This window comes from Diadema antillarum, unplaced genomic scaffold, assembly GCF_040938485.1.
Source record: "Diadema antillarum isolate AM-2024a unplaced genomic scaffold, OU_Dant_1.0 seq00000119_RagTag, whole genome shotgun sequence".
Taxonomy (NCBI): Eukaryota; Metazoa; Echinodermata; class Echinoidea; order Diadematoida; family Diadematidae; genus Diadema; species Diadema antillarum.
In genome coordinates, this window is record NW_027271200.1 from 1,942,372 (window position 1) to 1,958,302 (window position 15,931).

The 15,931-nt window shown below is 39.9% G+C and overlaps 1 protein-coding gene across 1 annotated transcript; it reads left to right on the top strand.

Moving 5' to 3' along the window:
• Window positions 1-1,294: 1,294 nt before the first annotated feature.
• LOC139727102 (RNA-binding protein 45-like) lies at window positions 1,295-9,511 on the top strand. The gene is made up of 10 exons (XM_071638079.1): window positions 1,295-1,597; window positions 3,303-3,429; window positions 3,824-3,949; window positions 4,833-5,165; window positions 5,411-5,554; window positions 6,542-6,680; window positions 7,196-7,276; window positions 7,717-7,856; window positions 8,445-8,595; window positions 9,385-9,511. Exons 1-9 carry the CDS (start codon window positions 1,295-1,297, stop codon window positions 8,564-8,566), a joined length of 1,515 nt encoding a protein of 504 aa, XP_071494180.1. The 3' UTR covers window positions 8,567-8,595; window positions 9,385-9,511.
• The last annotated feature ends 6,420 nt before the right edge of the window (window positions 9,512-15,931 follow it).

A 15,931-nucleotide genomic window follows, 5' to 3' on the forward strand; every position in this document is an offset into this window, starting at 1 on the left:
GATGTGGGGGGGGGGGGTGTCTACTGGAGAACGAGACAAGAGTAACATCAGATATGCCATAATGATAAAAAAGAACTTCAAAAATAAAGGCCTATACAAGGAACAAAGGACTACAAAAGCTGGTGAAAGGCAAAATATACATTCATAACTTATCTCATGTTACAGAGAAAAGAAAAACATTTTCTGAACCATGCAATTACACAAGGGTGTAATTGAATACATTTGTGAAATAAATTCAATGTGGCTTTCTCCTATGGAAGGGGTTCGAGAACTAACATGGGCTCACAAGAAAAAAAACAAAAAAAAAACAAACATGACAGCTGTAAAAAAAAAAGAAAAAAAAGACGGGTACAGACATGAGAGGATATACTAGTATCCTCTTTCATCTTCAACCCAACTAGATATCTCGTGTGTCACAAAATAGTGTCTTGTAAATAAAAACAAAAACAAAAACAACGACAAAAAACAAAAACAAAAACATAAGTGTAAGATATGTTACCTACATCGGTCTATAAACATCAAATGGCATTACTAACACACACAAGCCAAACTGGAAGACAATCACAAACACTGAATTTCGAACAGAAGAGTGTGGAAAAAGTAGAACATAATGAAAACACGTCTGCAGTTCAAGCCCTGACAATACAATCTGTACAGTAAATAACAAGCTGGGCTCTTGAATTCTGCAGCCAGTGCCGTATATATACGGCACTGTCTGCAGCTGATGAACAGCGCCCTCAGTAATCATTCACGCATCATGCATGTTCCTGACTGATGCACGTAGCTGCTATAATACAAGCTACAGTATATAGATGCGTGGATCCGGAATCTCTTTATTTTCAGCTTACAGTTACCTTGAAAAGTGGTAAATATATATCGAACATTCACTTTAGGGCTTCCTGAACCTCTGGTGCTCGTACAGTGCAATAATTTGGCTAACTTTCTGCTTGAGATGAGTTTCTATCTTACATCGTTTTCAGTAATCGTGGTAGGCCTAATCGAGTAACGTTAACGACCTAACAGGTTAGAGCTGCAAGTACAAGAAGCTTACCCTCTCGTCACTGCGTGCGTGTCGGGCAGTGCAGCGGTGGGTGTCGGCCCGGACCCGGTTTCTGCAGCTGCAGCCTTTTGTGTGTCGTCTTCGCTACGGTCATCCGTCTGTGCAGCAGTGGCATCTAGTCACATCCCGAGCTACCCTAGGATTCATCAGAGGAGGAGACACTAACGTTTAGACATCTAGACCAGCAGTAGCTGAGGCGTCGTATTGCTGTAGTGTTAATCGAAACACGTCAAAATGTCTTCTCTGGATAGAGAGAGGAATCGGTCTGGGAAGGGTCCAATGGGATCAGCAAGCAATGCTGATAAGCCGCCAAATAGCCGCCTCTTCATCATTTGCTCGAAGAATCAAACAGAATCTGATCTGAAGGATTATTTTAGTCAGTTTGGTGAGGTCGAAAATGTCTGGCTTGTGAAGGACAAAGTAACTCGAGAGCCCAAGGGGGTAGCGTATGTGAAGTTTGCCAAGTTCTCGCAAGCTGCAAAAGCTATGGAGGATTCAGACGGAAAACGAGTGATGAACATGACCAAACCTATCAAGGTAAGGGCAGCCATCGCACATCAGCAATTGCAACCATTACAATTTACATGGCACATGCAGTACCGTACACTAGTACTTCACTGTTGCAGCTAACTGCGACCAGCCCCAACACGCAGTGTTGTAACTGTGTATACGGGAGCGTGTGCCAGGGAGCTCCCGTATACACAGTGTGTAACTGTGTATACGGGAGCGTCCCGGGGTTATGTTGCAGCCTACAAATGTAGAGGTCTATGCCACAAAATGTCGGCTCATCTAATGTTGTTGAGTAACAGTAACTGTTAGGCCTAAAAAAGATTGAAGATTTATTTTGCCAACAAGTTCTTACTAACTTGTAAACAATGTAGAATAAAGTAAAGTTTTACTTGTAGACTGGAATAAGGAAGTGGTGACTGCCAAAATGCATGTTCGTAGACGGTTTTTACCCCAGTCCTGATTGTATAAAGCTTTCAACACTAGGGATCATGCCAGTCATCGTGCTAGTAAAGAAGCTAAACTGCACTCATACTAGCATGTCTACATTTTTTCTTCTTCTTCTTCTTCCGTTAAGTGCAGCTTCATGCCTGAAGATTACACACTGTAGTGTGTGAGAGTGTGCAGCCGTATGTGTGCTCCACCAGTCAAATTCCACAAGTAGTGTATTTACAAAATATATACATGGAGTGCAAGTAAAAATCCATAATTTCATACGTGAGCTGCAGTTACGTCTCCCTCAAGAAGGACTTGAATGCCTCGAGGGAGGGTGAGTCAGCTGGGTCTGCTGGTAGGTGGTTCCAGTCTCTGGCAGTTCTGGGGAAGAAGGATGAGCTATACACCAGATTGGTGCATAATGGTGTCCTGAAGCAGGAATCATGCCCTCTTGTGGAAGATGTTGACTTCTGTAGGTATTGCTGCCAGTCAATGTCCACCAGATCATAACGGATGCGATACAGCATTACAAGACGGCTTTGTAGACGCCTGCTAGCAAGTGATGGCCATTGTAACCTGTCTAGCATGGCGGTGACACTGCTGTGACATTTGAAGTCGCCAGTCACGTAACGTGCACTTCGTCGCTGAACCATCTCGATCTTGTCCACATTTTTTCTAGTGTGTGGGTCCCATGCTGTTGCAGCATACTCCACAACTGGACGAATGTAGGTGAAATAGGTGGCCTGTTTTATCTTCTGATTGCAGTGTCTGAAGTTTCGACGGAGGAAGGCACAAACAGAGTTAGCCTTCTTGACGGTGGCGTCAATATGCGTGTTGAAATTCAGCTTTCTGTCAAGATGGACCCCCAGATACTTTGCTGAGTGGACTTCTTGGAGGTGTTGGCTGTGGATATTATAGTGACCTATGATTGGGTTTCTTCTGTTAGTGACACGCAGCACCTGGCACTTGGAGGGATGAAATTTCATCTTATTTTAGAATAAGATAAAGCCAAAAAGGGATTATTGCTTGAGAATGCACATTGCTGTATATGTGGTCATGATTATACATTCCTCCACTTGCTCCAGTTTATGTGTAAGCAGCACTTTCATTTGAACATCTGCATGAGCTGCATGCTGCACAGGTCAGCTTTTTGCCTTCAAAAGCGGGACATCAACTGGGTTTCTACAGTGCATTATTGATTCTACTTTCCTTTGTATGTTATCTATTACCATGTGAATTGATCGAAGTATAGCTTTTAACCTAGGTCTACTGAATACCTTTTCAAATGTTTCATTCACAGGTCATCATTGCCAACTCGAGAGGTTCCCACAGTTCTAAAGACATAGACGAAAAGCTGGAATTAACGCGCCTTTTTGTTGTCGTGCCAAATTCATTTGATGATGATGAGCTGTACAAGAACTTTGAAGGTAAAAATGTAGGCAAAGAAAGGCAGAGCTTAGAATTGGATCATTAGAATATGAAGATTTAACTTAAGGACACAAAATTGTCCACTTAACTTATTTATATCATAGTCTTACATACTGCTTTGCTCACAGTAAAAATCAGAGTGATTTCACTGTACCATTATTTGATATTACCTACGCCTTTTCTGATGTGGAGATACAGTGTAGTTTTGACTAACACTTTGTATTCAAACAATAAGAAAAGGTGTGCACAGTTTATTGGTCCCAATGTAATAATGAATGTGATGTATATGTACTCATGCATATTACACTGCAGATGCATTGCAATGAACAATGTATGTATGGCAAAGGATACCTTGTAAGTTTTGCCTTTTTGTCTTAATATTTTGCCACATAGAATATGGAGAAATTGATCATGTCACCATCATCACAGACAAGAAAACTGGAGCGAATAAAGGTTTTGGTTACGTCAAGTTCAGGAAAGTGTCGGGTGCGGCCAAAGCATTGGAGAATTGCGACAAGGGTGAGCTGAATGGCTGATGTTCAACAATTTTCCACCCCGCAGAGCAGTTTATTGCAAAAGAAATTGCATTGCATTGTTATCACCCTCAGATCCAGGTTGTCACTTTGTATGCCACACTGCATGAGAGTACAATGTACATGTAAATGTTACAGGTTGAGGGATCGACTACACACTACCGGTACCTAGAATTGTGGCTGGGATGTAATGTCCAGAGGTTCTGATATGTAGTGGTGCTTCTGTTACTTTATCTATCCACCTGTCAATCCTTCCGTCCATCCCTCTATCTACCTATCTATCAATCTCTCTTAGCAAATGGGTGTAAACACATACAAATGTACAAATTCATCCCTCTGAAATAGTCATGTGTAGTTTCTCTTCCATGTGTTTATGGACACACAGTTACAGGAAAATGTGTCATATATTTGTAAGGATGATGTGCCCTGAAATAGACTTGGCCTGTGTCCATTACTTGTTTGTGGTCTAAACACCCAAAACTTCAAGCATGCACATTTTTATTATCTATTTTCAGTGCAGCTTTTATAGCTGTCATGGCTTTCTTAATGTTGTTGTCTTTTTTTTTCATTTGTAATGTAAAGGCTACAATTGTATGATAATCACAGAGATGTACTTGTAGTAACAAAGTGATCATCCAAGAGTTATAGTGCCCCTTCACAATGCTGTCAAGTCTTCCCATACAAGTACAAAGCCAGTGTAGATAATGACAAAAGTGTATGCATAATGTAGACTGCAGGAATAAAGAAAATAAGATGGTTTGGACATACCTTGCTAATGGTGTAGTTTAGTTACACATATTCTAAAACGACAATCTCTGTTCAGTCATTTATCACCAGCAAACACATTCTGCTTATGTCTTTCATTACAGGTTTCAAAGCAGTCATAGCAGAACCCAGAAAGTCAGAGAAGCGCAGTCGAGATGACGGATATGATAGGGAGTACCGGAGGGAGGACTACGATCGACTGGACCGATCTGACCGTTCGGACTACGGCCGACTGGACCACGGCAGGTACGACCACGGCAGACTCGACTACGGCCGAATAGATGTAGCCAGGTCGGAGTACGGGCGGTTCAGCCACTCCAGACCGGAGAGTGACTATCCGATGAGAGGGGAATACACCTCCCCGCCTCCTCTTCCCAGAGCTGGCGCCCCACCTGCAAGCTTTGATATTGACAGCCTCTTCTTCCCTGCGGGATCAGGTATGCCATAACAGTATCACTGTGCTCTCTTCACTTTTGGCTCATCATCTCCTAAAATCTATTTGTCTTCTCTACCAAACTCTTCCATTTTCCCCTCCAATTCTGTCCAAGATGGCATCTGATGTAGTCCTGCAACTTTGCTTAGACTGTTGGCTGCCCAGTAATAACTCATAGCTGATGATATTTGGCCGATGTGATCATAATTATGATGCCTGATATGTCATAAACTTTTCTGCCACACACAGCATTGCATGTGAATGTGTCACCTCGCCTGGTTGCCGACATTGTTGGTCCTGTGTCCGAGGCCCAGATCAAGGCTCTCTTTGGCATTGTTCCGGGTATGGAATATTGTGACTACAGGGAAGAGCAAGTCAGCTGGGGCTACAAGGGTAAGCCAGTGATTGCTGTGATGGAGCTACCTGTAGATATCATTTATTACTACTAATTTTGGGGGATTTCTTACTTTTATCTATAAAGTCAACCTGGGCACTGTTTCATGAAACTTGTCAGCCCTGACAAGTTGTCAGTCTCTGACAATTTTAGTAAAATCCTTGGTTTTGATTTGCTGAGAGGCTCTGGTTACTGACTGTCACTTTCATGGAACGGTGCCCACATTGTCTTACATATTTGGTATTCAGTGTCTTGATTTAGCAATTCAATTGCAGTGTTAAAAATGTAAAGTTTGATCACCTGGGGGGCATTTCATGAAGCATTTTGTCCGACAAAGTTGTCGGACAAATTTGCTCTCAGCCAATCAAATGCACGGCTTTCAGTAGCTTGTAACAGTTTGTCAGAAAAATATCCGACCAAAATGCTTCATGAAATGCCCCCCTGTTGAAGCCATATTTATTTACCCAACAAACAAAATGTTTCATGTAGGTCTCTCTGTACATGGAATGCAGTACATGAACAGCTAGGTAGTTTAAAAATAACAAATACATTCCCTTGTTATGATGCCCTGTCTAAAAGCAAATACTTGTTGTAGAATGTAGTTGTTAAGATTCTCTGTAGCAAAGTTAGGACATGCTCATGGTTTTACATCAGATTCATCAAAATCATTTTGGGCATTATACTGGCAGATAAGACTTTTATGTTCTTACTTTACAATTCTTAGACCAGCTTGAAGGAGATTGAGTCATAGGGTCAAGGTTGTAGGTTTGAGATCACACTATATTTTTTTGATAGATTGTAGCATTCATTGTGGATTATACCTAAAACTGGTCATTTGTCAGGATTGTCACTAGGGGCTTGGATCTATTAAAAAAACAACAACCAGAGTAGTATGTACTTTTCCCCATTTTAGAAACACATTTCTTCCACGGACCATTGTGTCCATAACATGAATTTATATCGTTGTTTTTTTTTACTGAATGAAGGAACGGCATATATTAGGTACAACACGGCATCACAGGCGGCATACGCCAAGCAGAAGCTTGACAACTTTGAGTACCCTCCTGGGTGTCCGATCCAGCTCAAGTTTGTGGAGGACACATCCTCCACTACACAGTCAGCTGGGTGAGTAAATATCTTGCATCAATTGTCATAATATGTACATTTGTCTGAGCTGCATTTGGAATTTCACAGGACTGATCTGATGATCATTGGTATGTAAATGGAACCCATTAAACATGATCAATATGTCTGTGGAAGGTTCACTTTCTTTTAAAAAGCTACATCCTTAGCCATACCTGAACTTCTTCCCATGTATGAATTACATTTTTTCCCTTGACACCTGATGGCAAGAGACAGAATTCACATCTTATATGTTATAAATTACCATTTAGAGGAGACATTTCCCCATTTATAAATGGTAGTTCAAATAAACTCTGAGTATTGAAATAATGTTTGGTTTAATAATGCAAATTGATGTTGTTTACACTAAATTCATAGGTCGTCGTAAACTTCCCATAAAAAGCTGTTTTCTCAAATAAAATTTGTGTATATTTCTGTGAGATTTTGTTGATGCTAACTTCGGATGCTGTGTGTATGTTTTTGTTCTCTATGTCGCTCGTGGTCCTATCAATCCAAAGATCTGCCTATGCTTCAGCCAGCCAGCCACCAGCCTGCTCAGTCCCCCTGCCCCCTCTCCAACCCTGTGCAGACCCAGACAGGTAAGACTCCCCGCCCATTACAGACTGAGACTCTTTGTATCAATCTATGACACATTGGTGTGAGGGGTTTTTTTTCAAATTTTTTTTGTTGTTGTTGTTGTTGTTGTTGTTGTTGTTGTTGTTGGAACATTCATTAGATATTGCACGGGTGTGTGCGTGCGCATTACGTGGGTAAGAGTGAATCATTTGCCAGAGTTCTTTTTGTATTGTTTTTTTGTGCAATGTTGAGAATATTGCACACTTACCAGTTCAGTGAGAAATAGGTGAAAAGACATGGGCAAAGATAGAGGTAAGTTTGCAAACTTCAAAATGTCAATTCGAAAGTCTGTTGTTTTGTTTTGTAATCCAGTTTGTGCCTCCTCTGGAAAGTGAAAACAAAACAAAAGGAACCAAAAGTCATTTGGGGAAGCATGAATCTCTCCAAATTTTCTCATTTGTAGTCCTGTAGAAGAGCGGTTGTTCGTGATCTGCACACGTCCACTCCCCGAGGCCATTATCTGTGATGTATTCAGAAGGTTTGGCAACTTCATCAGCTACAAAAACGTTCATGGTCGCAACTATGGGTATGCGCGTTTTGCAAGTAAGTGGCATTAACTCGTCTTTTTGAAACTTTAACCTGTTGAGGACGGTTTGATTTTGCTACAACATGCATTTCCCATAGATGCTTGCCCAAGCTTACTAGGGACTCATCCTCAATGGGTTAATACTAGATTGTAAATAGCCCATTTTTTGTGGGCGTCATGGGTAGAATCCATTTCTTTGTTGTTGGTTTGTTTTTAATGCAAGTAGCATAGGCAAATCTTGTTCACAGTCGAGTGACAGGAAATTTAAAAATACATGTGATAGGCAAGCAAGCAATACAGCTTTGTTGAAAATCTGGAGGTATTTGCGCAATACCTAATTCGTTTTGCTTTGGGGGTTTACACTAAGTATGTTTCTGTTGGTACTTGCTTATCTTTATTGTGCCTTCTCCAGTCCTCCCAGAAAGTAGGGGCAAAGTGTAGTGTTACAATGAGCACTGTGCTGCGACATTGAATCAATTCTTGTACTCGTAGCCTGTAATAAGTGCAGAGGACATTCGTTGAGGAAGTGATGAAAAGATGAAAATGTCACCTTTTTATTGTTTGCCTGATTCTGATGGGGATTCACGATGACCTTTTCGCTGCAGAGAAAGAGTCAGCAGAGATCTGTTTAAGCACGCTCCATGGGCACTCGGTTGCCGGGGAGAAAATGAAGGTCTTGGTTGCTGACCCGGAACCAGAAGATAGGAAGCGCCCCCGCACAACATAGACTGTGGAGCTTTCCCATCGAGCAAGCGAGTAAGAATGTATTATCTTCATACTCTTCTTATTTTATTGTGTCTGTTTGTGTGTGAGTGTGTCTAAGTCTGTGTGTGTGTGTGTCTGTATCTATGTGTGTGGTTACAATGTGTCTGTCTTTGTGTGTGCTTATTCGAAGGACTGTCACATTGTTTTCCTGCAAACAAGTGCCATGACCATTTCAATTCACGTTACATACACTAGTATTGGTAGATTCCAGGTTTTCAGGGAGCTGCGTGGAGGAAGACAAATGAAGTGATGGATTAAAATACCCTGTATTCACTGTCAACAAATATGCCACTTTCTACCACGGAGCGTGACTAGTGTAGCTATTGAATCTGTTTTGTAAGAGATTTGCACTCAAAACCTGTGTTGCCACTTGATGCAATTTGGAGAATTTATTTAAACCTCCATATCAGATTTATGCCTACAAATGGGATATTTACTGAGTGAGAATACCCCCCCCAACAACAACAAAAAAGTTTATATATTATTATTGCTGTTGTCACCTGTACTGACTGTGTGTTTTTCTTCACAATTCATTGGTTACTGCATGACTGACCAATAAGAATGACAGTTGTGCGTGTGTGTGTGTCTGTCTGTGTGTGCCTGTGTGTGTGTGTGTGTGTGTGTGTGTGTGTGTGTGTGTGTGTGTGTGTGTGTGTGTGTGTGTGTGTGTGTGTGTGTGTGTGTTTGATGTCTTTACACATGGAAGAATGTTGTATGTCTTTCAATCATGCTGTCATGATGTGCCTCATTTTAACCAGTCTCGCTCATCTTCGCTGACAGGACAAACTGTTCAAGACACAAGACCGACCCCACACATAAACCCTCCCGGACTTTTGAATGTCAGTGTGTGTACCCCAAACGACTGACGCGAAAAACCCGTACGAGCCACACAGTCACTCCACACAAGCCAAAGTGTGCCCTTGAGCGCCGACAGCTCACAGGGACTTTGACCAGAGACGACTGGGAGACAATGTAACGGATGGAAGACACAGGCGGTACACGCTTCGAATACGATGACAAGCATCCTGACAACTGCCGGGCTGACAGCAATCTCTTTGACTCACAGAACACAAGTACTGTCTGAACTGAACTGAACTTAACTAAAACTGAAGTTGCGTTCTCACAGTCACCATTCTCAGAGAGGGCGACTGGGCCGGCTGAGCGCAGTCTGACATACTACTGTATGTGGAAAAAGTGCAGTGACAGTTACCAAGTTACCAAACAAAGCTTCTTTCATCCATCTTGTTTGGATGGCAATCGTAGTCTGACATCTGTACACCAGTTACTAAACTAATGTAGGGTGGTAATTTGAAATCCAGTCTTGTTTCTGTCACTTAAAGTTAGTGAGAGAACACACCATATATCATGTCCCAATCTGCAAATTATGTTTTTTAAAAAAAGGTGCACGAGAGATGAAGATGATTGACAAGCTAAAAGTCTTTACTTTGCCAATATCAATTCATTGTGGCCATGAATTACCTTTCAGAATACCACCCTCTTGACATGAACTGATGACAGACCCACTTTGATAGTTCCGTGTTTACTACTTGTGTATCAGTGGATGACTCTTGTAATTATTGACATTGACTTTGTTAAATATTACACTGGCATCATATGGGGTTCTGGGAACACACTCGTGTTCATTCTGTTGGGATAAAACAGTATGCGTACTGTCTGCTCAGTTTTACAGGCGGCAGTGTTGTGCGTGTTGCGAGTAAAGAAAGCAACAGGGCACTGATTATTGCGACCTTTCCGTACTCCAACATGCTGTATCAGTGTTGTAGGTTTTCCATCCTGCCATTGCAGCAGAGTCATACATTCTCTGCAGATTGAAAAGAGAGGCAGAAACAAAAAACTTCGTCACAATCGTGCAGGGTAGTTTTGAGTGCTTTATCTGCACTAAGAGCCAAAGGATAGTGAACCCAAATATTACTGAGAATTGAGCGAAGGCAGTAATATTAGTAGTAGAACGCATCAATGAAGTATGTGGAAAATCGAACGGTCCTTTGAAAAGTTATGAATTTTTAGAGTTTCGATGCAGCCACCGCTGGATGAGAAGACTACGTGATAGTACATTTTGTGACATCACATAGATGTGATGAAAATATGAAGAGAATTCCACAAAAATTTCATTTAAAAAAAATGAACTGTATTGGTTTTTTTTCTACTTCTTTGTATACCTATGTGCTCATGCAGTTTGAGACATATTCCATACCAGAAACTGTTGATCAAGTTAAAAAGCTGATAAATATTATGCAGCTTAAAATTCTTATGAGAAACAGGGTAAAATAGCACTAGTGATCTTTCCTTTTCTTTATATCTTTTAGATTGCTTTTTATCAAAGCTATATTTTTTGTCCAGTGTTCATGTGTTGAACATTATGCTTTAAAAGCCAATGATAATCATAGATTGTAAGATTATACTGAATATAATCGCACCAGTACATCTGATTTTGTTGCCCCCTCCAAAGAAAAAAAAATAAATTTAAGGTAAATGGAAGGCTTTTATAAGAGGTGATGACATCAGTGTCCAAGCTGATTTGCATATTGGTTGCGACTGGCATCTCTGCTTCGTGAAACTTTGACATTTCATTGTGCACTTGTTTTATATCCAATTTTAATGAAACCTGCATTATTCTAGTTCCTTTAAATTCACAACATTTATTAAAACCAACTTGAACGTGCAAACTTGCTATTGCGCTTTGATGTGCATTCATAATGAATGGACTGCAGTTGTATATAAACATGTGTAGATATGTATTTTGCTCAATTTTTTTTTCCTCCAGAGTAAAATGTTTGTCTTGGTGTAAATGCAATGTATAGAGTGACCAATGATTTAAAACAGAAGAAAAAAGTTATGTGTATACAGTACAATGTAGGTGTGCCAATATTATGGCAGCTAACAGTTAATAGAACAGTGACATATTGTAGTCATTTTGTTTTGTCATTCTTTTAAATTGTTTTACGATGTGATATTCAAGCAGGTAAAACTTTATTGTAGGTGTACACTGTATATCAAAGAACATAAAACTTTATTCTTCATGAATAGGATTGAAAGTTCACAATTAGGATTTTAAGTGACCAGTATTTCTGTGCGTGGGAGATCAATGTTTTTGTATTAAAGATTTCTGCCAGTGGAAACCCATGCCAGCTCTAGTTGCTGTCTGAATAAGTAACTTGTAACAGATCAGGTATATGCAAGAAACATAATTTGTCAGTGTTATAATGCTATCTGCATTAAATAAGCATTTGTGCAGATTGTAGCCAGTTGTCATAAAAATCAGAGGTCTAGAAATTCTTGTATGACTGCTGATGATAACTGAAATCATCAGAAACATTCTGGCCCGTGTTTTTGATGAAAGCTTATTTCGATAGTGGACTAGCAGCGAATTCAAATTGATAATCAAATTATTTTCAATACCAATTTTTTTTTTTTTCATATTTGCAAAGTGTGTATAAATCATGTAAATTGCAATTACAATTTTATTATTATTTTCCCTCCTTATTCCAATAATCCATCCTTAAACTTGTTTAGACAATTTCAAGGACATGGGCCATTTAATGCAGTAATGTGTCACAATTTCCATTGCTACTTTTTTTTTTTTTTTTTTTTTTTTTTTGCAGCTGGAAATGATGTGACAGTTTCATTTGTACAAAATACTTGGAAAGATTTCCTTTGGCCTTAGCTGTGGTCTCCGATGGTTTTTACTTGAACAAATTGTAGGCCGGTTTCACATTGGATTTTGATCAGTTCGTTGTGTTAAAAGCTTAGTCTTGTGGTGTTGTGGTCAATGTACCTGAATAAAAAAATCTTGTGACTGATTCTGTTGATACTGCATTCCTTGCCATATTTGATTTTGACATCACATGAACTCAGTTTTTCTCTTCTTTTTTTTTTTAGGTGCAAATTTGTAGAATGTCAATGATACAGTGTTACATCCCTGGGAAGGCAATAGTCCTCATCTGTGAGCTGTTAGGAACCTTTAGATCTGTGATGCGGACATTAAGAGGGGACCCCCCCCCCCCTGCTTTGCGCAAAACCACTTATCAAAATCTGTCCCACATCTTCTGAGTTTTAACGACTGTTCTTGGCCATTTTAGCATCTCCTCAAATTCACGACGCGGAGAGCTACTTGACGCCATTTTGATGAACGACATATGGGGGCGCTACTTTATTTGTATAGGCAGCGTCTTCGCAAAATCTTAAGCTACAGCTATGTACTTTTCAACACGATGCCGGGAGAGAGGAGAACGGTCCACGCAACCATCATCTTAACGTCTGCATCGCAGATCTAAAGCTTGCTATTCTAAAATCTCTGAAGTTCGAATAATAGGTGTTTACTCTCAGAATGTGTCTCTTGATACTAAGCTTTGTTATGAGGACTGTTATCTTTCAGATGCATAGGCAACTAAGTGTGTGTAAATTCATTGGGCATAACAGCATGATAGGACGTGGTCTTAGTACCTGTATTCACAGTTGAGTGTTCCTCCATGGAAACTTCTTCCAACACATGTACATCGGTCTGTAACATACTGTAAAAAGCAGAAGCATTCATGACATGAAACTTTTTTTAATTGAAGGCAACATCCTCTTTTGCGTCATGAAACTTTTACAAATTCCTGATCTTTAAAGAATTAGGATTACGGAGTGAATAAAATATCTAAATAGTATTTACTGTACAAGCTGAAATTTTCGCGGTGGTTTTATTTTCACGAATCGCCTTTGAACCGCGAAAATAACAACATGCGAAAATAACAACGTGCTAATAGCTATTTAAAGTTCAGTTAGACCCTCGCAACCGCAAAATTAACAACACACGAAAATGTCCTCCAAGTAGCAGTTCGCGAAAATATCTGTACGCGAAAATTTCAGCTCGTACAGTAGTATTGGGGGCTTTTATGGAGTAGCAGTACAGTGTATTTGTTTTGCAGTTCCTTGTTAAACACAGTTGCTTGAAATTTAGAAACTACATATGTGCAGTTGCAATCATATTTGATCATGTGCTATTAATAAAGCCGGTTTGTTACAGCACTGTGTTGCAAATCAACTTACTTGTACGCTGTACAGCATTGCAAGGGCATTCAATGCATTGTACAGACAAAAACTTTCGCTTGCATTTTACTTTTGTGAATCTTGCAAAAGTTTCAAGCTTATAAAAATTTCTCATTTTACAATATTCCTTCTTGTTGAACGCCAGATACTATGATAGTTCTTGTAGGTGTCAGCAAGAAAGAAAATGGACAAGAATCTGCAAACAAAGAGAGAGGTTGTAAGGCGCACCTGGTAAAGTAGGGACTGCGAGCGACGGAGAGCGACACTCAGCGACGGGGACATATTGCGAGAACAATGAAGTGCGTCGCAGTATGTTTTCACTCCGTCGCTAAGCGTCGGTCAAAGCAGTACGCGCCATCATTTTGATGATACCGCGACGCTTGCCGACGCTTGCTGACACTTGCCGACACCCTCGAAAGAAGCTGTTGATTTTTTCTATGTTGCGTGACCTCCGCTCACGCAAGTGTTCGTTTTAATAGCGCCGACGTTTCGGGACATGGCGCTTGAGATGTAGCGAGATTTCTGAATGGTCACGGCCAGTGCTCAAATTGAATAGCGAGCGACGTGTCCAGACGCGCCTCTCCAGATTACAAATGATGTTCGTGATAGCCCGACGATGAGCGACGTGTCCCGACGCTTTCCTTTGTCTCAACATTGGTTATGAGTTGATTTGCGTTTCGTTTGGCTACTGTAAAAGTGGTTTCTTTCGCGTACAGAAACTTTCGCGGTTTCCATCGGTGCCGACTTTTTCGCGTGTGTTTAAATTCGCGGTCGGTAATGACGGCGTTGTAACAACCCACGAGTTCAAAACGTAATTATGGGGTGTGATCTCACTGAACGGGGAACACTTTGAAAGTAGCGATCGAAGAGGGTTTATGAAAACACATGTAGGTCTACACTTAAATGCGAATGTATGCCTTAATTAGGCAGCTCCATACATGTAAAATTTTGCATGCATGAGGTGAGATCTTTTTTTATCTGTCAAGTGACTCAGGAACTAAATACAGTGTATTACGAAGTCGTCCTATTTCTCCCGTAGGAAAAAGTCAGAATGTTTGCCTTTACTTTTGGAAATGAACAGCGGCAACAATCGGCTCCGCAAGATGCTAAAATTAATGTCAGGTGTTTCATTTTAATTTTGGAAATGAATAATGGTAATTTCGTATGATACTAAAATAAATGTCGGATGTTTGTTTATACTTTTGGAAATGAATAACGGTAAGATTCAGCTCCATACGGTGCTAAAATTGATGTCAGATATTTGATTTTGCGATCGGAAATGCATAAGGATAACATTTTGCTCCGGAAGATGCTGAAATAAATGTCGAATGTTTGCTTTGACTTTCGGAAATGATTAACAATAATATTCAACTCCATACGATGATAATAAATAAACGCCGCATGTTTGCTTTTACTTTCGAAAGTAAATAGCAACATTTGGCTCCAGAAGATGCTAAAATGACTATCAAATGATTGCTTTTACGTTCGGAAGCGAATAGCAGTAATATTCTGCTCCATACGATGCTAAAATAATTGTCGGATGTCTGCTTTTTAAATTTCGAAATGAATAACAGTAACATTGATTCATTAAAATTGATGTTTGATGTTTGCTTTGACGTTCGGAAATGAATAACAATTATATTCAACTCCGTATACGATGATAAAATAACTGTCTGATGTTTACTTTTATGTTTGAAAGTAAATAGCAATAACATTCAGCTCCGGAAGATGCTATAAATGCTGGATGTTTAATTTAACGTTCGAAAGTAAATTAGCGATAACATTCAGCTCTGGAAGATGCTAAAGTAAATGTTGAATGATCCCTTTGACGTTTGGAAATGAATACCAATAATATTCAACGCCGTGTGATGGTGAAATAAATGCCGGATATTTGCTTTAATGTTCGAAAACAAATATCAATAACATTCAGCTCCGGAAGATGCTAAAATAAATGTCGAATGATCCCTTTGACGTTCGGAAATGAATAACAATAATATTCAATTCCGTACTATGATCAAATGAATGTCGGATGTTTGCTTATACTTTCGAAAGTAAATAGCAATGACATTCGGCTCCGGAAGATGCTGAAATAAATGTCAGATGATTGCTTTTACGTTCGGAAGTGAATAGAAGTAACATTCTGCTCCATACGATGCTAAAATAAATGTTGGATATTTGCTTTTACATCTCGAAATGAATAACAGTAACATTCAGCTGCGTTTGATGGGAAAGTAAATGTCTGATATCTGCCTTGACGTTAAAAATGAACAACAGT